Source organism: Haliotis asinina, chromosome 14, assembly GCF_037392515.1.
Source record: "Haliotis asinina isolate JCU_RB_2024 chromosome 14, JCU_Hal_asi_v2, whole genome shotgun sequence".
Classification (NCBI taxonomy): Eukaryota; Metazoa; Mollusca; class Gastropoda; order Lepetellida; family Haliotidae; genus Haliotis; species Haliotis asinina.
The window spans coordinates 49,197,408-49,205,058 of NC_090293.1; the positions used below are offsets into that span (position 1 = coordinate 49,197,408).

Consider the following 7,651-nt stretch of genomic DNA (forward strand, 5'->3'; position numbering starts at 1 on the left):
GTGTCCAAACAGCCAATTGCAGAACCGATGTACGGGTAGCATCCGTCTAAAGAAACGTTTGCAATATTGAATGTAATCTTTAATATATACATGAAACAATTTACCCTGAGTGAGTGAGTTTTTTACGCCGCAGTCAGCAATATCCCAACTACATAATAATGTGAATAATAGAGTCTGGAACAGACAATCCAGTGGTCAACAGCATGAGCAAATATCTGTGCAGTTGGGAACCGATGACAAGCATAGTTGCATTTTGTGGCAAGCATGGGTTTCTGGAGACATATTATTCCCCGGATCTACACGAGACCAATTTATCCTGAAGTTTTATAGCATCAGCAATTGTTTCGCATTTCTGTTTGAACAATAATGAACAATGTGCTTCTCTTTTCAGAAAATGACCGACACCATGGGTTACAACACCAGTCTGTATTCCTCCATGGCGTTCCTGGCACAGAGTGACGAGGACTTGTGCAACGGAGACGCCAACTGCAGCGACATCACAGGAAAAGGTACAGGACAGAGAACACCAATGGAGGAACCAATATGGACACCGGATGTTATTCAAAGAGTTGTCTCCCTTCTTTTCATAATGCTATTGACCTTTGTTGGAAACACTATCATTATCATCGTGCTGAATTGTAGCCGTTACCGAAAGCGCTACAGTCGAGTGAATATTTTCATCGTGAATCTAGCTATTGGAGATTTAACAGTGTGTTTCTGCACAATGACAACTGAGATTCTGTTTGTGGCTTTTGGACAGTGGGTACTTGGACCAGCCGCGTGTAAGATTCTAACTTACATCCAAATAGTGACACTGGCTAGCACGACATTCATACTTACGGCGATGAGTTTTGACCGATACATGGCAATCTGTCAGCCACTTGTATATCGTGCTACGACTTCACGTGCTAAGAAGATGATAGTAGCTTCGTGGATTTCTGCTTTTGTTTTGGCTATTCCTCAAATGTTTATCTTCCTCCAGACCGAAGATAAAGAAACGCATAAATTGAAGTGTTCCAGTGCAGGCTATACGGCCTGGTGGCAGAGGAAGCTGTACTTCTCCTTTATGACTTCCTATATTCTTGTTGTTCCCGCAGTGTTTATCTCGTACTGTTATATCAATGTAGTTCTTGTCGTATGGAGACAGGGAAGGGACATTGCAGCATCGAAAGAAAGCAACCTCACCCTACGGCGTTCGATAGCGGACAATAAAGCCATCCCTCGAGCTAAGATAAAGACAATTAAGATGACATTTAGCATCATTGCGAGTTTCATTGCATGTTACACCCCTTACTTTGTTACGACTTTGATACGGGTGTACAGTGAATATAAGTACAAGATTCCCAAATCTGTTATGGCTTTTGCCGAAACAATAGCATTGCTACAGAGTGCTATTAATCCGCTATTGTATGGAATATTTAATATCAAACTCAAGAGAGGATTAATGGAAGTATTCTGTCCTAACAAGCTTATTCGGACCACTAGTCTGAAGAGTAACGGTATGACCGAGTGTATGTCTGTGACGGAGGATTATCAAGCCACGAACGCTAAACGACATTCTGCATTCTCCGCACGATATCGGGACCCGGCTTCAACATCAAGCAGTAGCTCGCATGAAAGGGTGAAGGGTGTTATCATCACCGAGGAAAATAAAAATGGATTCAAACTCCGAGTAAGGTTTGCATCCAAAGATACCTTTTTGGGCGAACGTCATAGTTCAGACGGTGGGGAACAAAGATCTTGTGAAGTTGCTCACATCAAGACAACGTGTATGTGATTCTTGGGTGATATTATGTTTATCCCTGTGAAATGCCATACATTTAAACATCTCATGGATTACCTTTCCTTCATTGTGATACTATCTTGGCAACCAAAGGTGTTCTTGCAGTGCTCTTCGCTCAAAAATGGCGCTATACATGCATGTGATTTCATCCATATGCATGCCTTACACGTGTAGATGACATTCATTCCTACGGCACACACATGGTCTGTAAAAGTAAGGTGCATGAGAAAGCCATTCCAGATAAAATTGTAAGCTCTTTATAAGGCGTAGACAATACTACGTCGTGCGCACAACCGTTTTATTTTCAAAATATTTTATGTATATGACAACTCAAAATCTACTGATAACCTACATAATGACGTAAATGTGACCAAGGGGTGCGATGGAAACACGAACAAACGACATTGATCGTTGTCTAATAGACGTCACATGAGTTTGAAATGTACGCGATGAGACAATGGGATTGGACATTTCTGCCTCCAAGTTGAGACCTGTCATAGGCGCATGTCAGTTTCCTGGCCAACTGACTTGACATTTAGACCTGCACAAAATTGGCACATTTATTTAATAGTATATAGTAACAGAAATAAAGGCTGTATTTGTAACGGTTATGAGCCGACCAAAGCGAAAGTAGTACCTAATGATATGTATACAACCTCTAAATGGGTATATGTTGCATCACAAACTATTTATGTTGTGACATACATCTGATGTCACCCAAACTCCATCGCCGTATACTGGTAATCAGGTTAAAGATTCATTTAACGATTATAGTTTTGACATTAGTTAGGAACTAGTTCTATTGATTTTGATCAAAACCATTCCTGTCCAGGGTGGTTTGACAATGTCATGAAAAGTACAGATGCGACTATGATAGGGTGAGGCCAGACTAAGATAGGGTGAGGCCAGATAGATAGTTCTCTTGCTGAAATATTGTAACTTGTGCCTTACATGAACACCCCAAACCAATCTCACCGAGATGAAATCCACATCCACATCCACATCCACATCCACATCCACATCCACATCCACATCCACACCCAACCAAGAAACCATACCAATAACGACCACTCTACATTCGTTTGAAAAGGAGGCAGCGATTACAACAAATGTGTAAATTATTTTGGGGCCTTTTGTACTAGCATTGGATGTTTCATAGGTATAAAGAACACTGTTACGATTCCTTAACATGATTGTACATACATAACTTATGCTCACATTAGCATTCGAGCAATCACCTCAAATAGTTAATTGTATGAGAGGAAATGGCTTCAGCAGAGGGTTTGTCTTTGTAAGTTTGTATACAACGTATGTGGGCGGATTGTATTTGTTTCAGTTCTTCAGCCTATCGGTACCAGAATCGTGTCAACTACAACTACCCTTGGTCACTTATATAAATATACCGTTACCATTAGTTACTCTTATGTAAAGCAGACCCTTCGATATTTGACCATGCGCACATGGGATGACTTGGTATGCAAACTCCACGAATGTTGAACATTGCTCAATGTTGTGTTGGTCTGCTGGTTCAGACAGTGTGTTACCTGTGACAATGCAGGGTATCTTTAAAAACCAACTTCTGATTGTAGAATTGGTATTTCCTTTTCTTTACAAGTGACTCTATGTTGATTAAGAATTCCTGATACTGGTGTAAGTATGATGGATTCAAGCAATATTTACCTCATGTACGTTATACTATTTAATATATCAAATGATCTTACTCTTTAGCATTCTGGTACGCGTGTTGTCCAATCTGACAAATGTAAGATCATAAAAATCAATAGAGATTCTCTCTATGAGTGAATGGTGATTACCCCTTTTAACTTTCAACAATTCTGACAATCCTGGTGTATTGTTCATTTTAATTCCATGCAAGGGCAGATTTATTTACACATTGAAATCAATACATCACACACACTTCCCAAACGTTATGACTCAGAAAACTGCCAGCAGCCTGATTATCGTATGTCCAAACCCATGATCAAATTTACTTTGTCATAGTCCCTTTACATGTACGAATTAACCTTAAAATTTTACATTTCAAACTTGGATTTGACACAAAGAATCACAGATATCATCAAAACGTTACACGGTTAATTAAGTCGCTCAATCATGTCCAGTGCACTACCATGAATCAGGCAGTACACCGCCATCAATTTACATTTTCTTCTTTATTTAATTTCAGCCACCATCGGGTATTCTTCTATGCTCTCTTTGTCGGACAGTCTTTTGAAACTATACGAGTATATGTACAAATTTTACATGCCAGGTGATCCAGTGGATTGTCGTGACAAACTATAAACGAAAAGCTATATTTTCCTATTACGGTTTACAACGTTTTGTTTTGTGATGTGATGTTCTCAATCAACGACCAGTATGTCTTATTCTGAACACCTTTTCACTTGCATGTGGTGTGTTGATTCCGTTTTAATGATTCGCAAAATTTTTACAATCAAATCTAAAACTTTATTTCAACACACCATTGGTATAGGTACTCATCAGAAGTTATATGTATGGTCCATATACAGTGTGGTTTATAGGCTGGTTATGTTTCGAAAGAAACAAACTTCAGAGCCAGAAAGTAAAACCAAGGTCATCACATGTACAGTAACTTCTAAAATGTATACAGCACACAAAATTGTCCATATTTCTATTCCTAACAATATAACAATACATTAATTGGGTAAACATTGTTTGGTAATGCATAAAGTGATATAAGATAAATGTTATTTCTCTCAGTACCAGACATGTAACTGAAGATCTAAGCTAGTTGTTCTTTCTAAGGCAATGCCAAGTGGACAAATATCTTAGTCAACGAAACGACGAAGAATGGTGTTAACTGCTTCTTTTATAAACTGTTATTCCCAGTGAGTTATATTGTAATAGGTACACGATACAGGTGATAGTGAAGTCATGTTATAATTAACACGATAACATGTGTTTGATTGTTTAATATGCTAATAAATTGTTATTATATGCTGTGCGTTGGTAGCTTTTTATTATGAATGAGTGTTTGGACGAGTGATTGGCAATGTTCTGCACTGTCAGTGGTAGTCAAATGTCATATTTACCACTAACATGTTATACAGGTCCCCTGGAGAATTTCGTCGCTCATTTGAAACGGTTTATTCTTTGGCATTAACGATTTCTATGTTATCACAATACTGTAGAATTATTAAAAACACTGAGTCAATCATATAAACGGAATAGAGCATAGGGCAACAACAACAACTTCAGACAAACGAGTGCTGCGAACTGTAACCACTACAAATCTTCTCGCCGACTGCAATTACTTCCTTGACACACGAGGGGTTCTCCGACACACTCGAAAATATACAAAGTAAGGGTCTGTACAAACACTGAATACAGTCTCTCCGATGTGGAGTTGGTTGATGTTTTTACATTGGTTTGGCCGATGATTGGGGAACCGATCAAGATAATGCTTTGATTGGAGAATCATAATGCTCTTGGCATACGCTATAGAAGAGTACATGGTTCGATTACCTCTTGATACGAGACGAAGATTATATTGCTTTAATCTTATTGTTGCGGGTGTCGTTCGATCTGAAAGCCTGTAATGACACGAGAGTCTGGTTATTTGACGCTGGTTGCTAGGGAGGCCGTGTTAGTTTCAATATTGTTTGTTTTGCTCGGATATCACCAGAAATGACTTCGCTAGACTTTTCGTGATTAGGTAAGGTTCACCAAACAACCCCGTGACGTGGAAAATTCAAAACAAGACCCAAGAATCAATATTCACAGTTGTTCAGTGCATATGTTCAACGTTGGTAGGTTCTTTCCTAACTTTGTTTTTAGCGTGCTTTGTGTAATTGAAACTCGTGTGATGTACCTAACTTAAAGTATTAACGGTTGGGTTGATATAAACTTTATCGTTTTGAGACGAGATAAGCAAAATGTGAGTACTTTGAGTACAATAATCCTCGAACTGTTCACTGATCCAGAAGAGGCAAACGATCATCCGGATTACAAACAGCTTTAAACCTATGTTGAGAGGGTTCACGTAACACGTAATGTGAGACCCAAAACACGTCTCTACATAAATAAATTATCAATGTTCGTTAAAAGATGTCAATGTTGCATTTCTATTCAAAGGGATGCAGAGCAAACTGACACTAAAGGCTACCCAAATACCCTATGTATCATTGTTCTTACTCTTTGAAATACAAATAGAAGTGATCCACACAAGGAAGAGAGTTTTATGCATGTCAGCATCTCTGTTATGAGGAACACAATATTTTGGGGGTGTATCCTTACTCCTTCGGGGTGTTTCCTTACTCCTTCAGGGTGTATCCTTACTCCTTCCGGGTGTATCCTTACTCCTTCCGGGTGTATCCATACTCCTTCAGGGTGTATCCATACGCCTTCAGGGTGTATCCTTACTCCTTCCGGGTGTATTCTTACTCCTTCAGGATGTATCCTTACTCCTTCAGGGTGTATCCTTACTCCTTCAGGATGTATCCTTACTCCTTCATCGGGTAAATGAATGCAATGAGGATGAGAGTATATTTGTATTCATGTAAGAACAACAAATGGGATACGACCACACATGCTAAACATCTGAGGCCAATGGTTATTTGGTGTAGAGATACACTCTGAAATGCTGTGTAAATCTTACTAAAGATGTTGTCATCGATAAAACTCTCTTCTTTATTTGTTCTTAGTGTACGTAATATACCAAAGTGATTGAACATCAGGATCGGAATGAGGATCAATAAGTTCTTGTGTACACATACATAAACCTATACATTTTCAGATAAGTAAGCAACTTTGATTTCATAATGTTTAACATTTCCTACACGTTGCATCATGTTTAATGGGTAACAAGTATACAAGTTGCACAATGGATGATGTTAAAACGTCACTGTTTGGGTCAGGGTGTAAGAGTTGCGCAATATTAACTGTGAATACTTCAATGGCTGGGTCACGGGTATGGGGCATGTACAATGAAGGACGTTAATACGTCAATGGCTGGGCCATGGATATAAAGATTGCTCAATGGAGGACGTTAACACTTCCATAGTTGGATCACGGGTATAAGAGTTACACTATTACGAGTTATCCAGTGCATGATGCAAATGTAGGGTTGTACCTTAGACATTGTAAATGGAAGAGTGGTACAGTGGAGAATGTTAATACGTCAGTGGTTGTCAAGGTAATCATAAAAATATAAAGAAAAGCCACTGGGGCAATCATAATTGCTTCTCATACCTTACAACTAAATACGGGGAGAAATGAATAACCCATATTTCATTCATATCGCTCTTAAACCGTAATGTCATTAACACGCTTCAAACAAATCACACATTCTCTGAGGACGTTGTCATCTGTCACTAACACTTGACCTTTCGGCTTTGTTGGACTCAGGTGAAAGAAAGAACAATGTGTTTTTGTTTTGCCACGAACATAGTATCTCATTGATTGGCAGCTACTTTTTATAGCCTATGCATAAAACAGAAACAATTACGATGCAGTGGATCAATATAGTCATTTATTCTATCTTGTCGACATCAAACACTCCACATACCTTAACATTGATATATTTCTAAAGGTAAACCGTACAGTAACAAAAATATCAATAATTTATCTAACTCTATACATAACACAATCGAAACCCCTTTAAGGAGAAATGATGTACTAAACAAACCCAAGCCATAAGTCTACACACGTACCAAGATAAACTATATATGTCCGGAAATAATCCATACACAAATACATCTGGAGGCGTCAGTAGAACTCACGTGTCGATCGTACTAAAATTAATACACATCAATAGCTCTTAGGTTTGATGATTTTACCAACACACGAAAAAGTAGACCGATTAAAAAAACAAACCTTCATAACACGAAA

At 38.6% G+C, this 7,651-nt stretch overlaps 1 protein-coding gene across 1 annotated transcript; it reads left to right on the forward strand.

Moving 5' to 3' along the window:
• The first annotated feature begins 394 nt into the window (after window positions 1-394).
• On the forward strand, window positions 395-1,777 carry LOC137261666 (gonadotropin-releasing hormone II receptor-like). Its single transcript, XM_067799443.1, has one exon. The coding sequence runs from the start codon at window positions 395-397 to the stop codon at window positions 1,775-1,777; it is 1,383 nt and encodes a 460-aa protein (XP_067655544.1).
• Window positions 1,778-7,651: the final 5,874 nt, after the last annotated feature.

What these genes read in the sequence shown, in the direction of transcription:
- LOC137261666 (XM_067799443.1), top strand. Translation starts at nt 395, where the DNA reads ATGACCGACACCATGGGTTACAACACCAGTCTGTATTCCTCCATGGCG.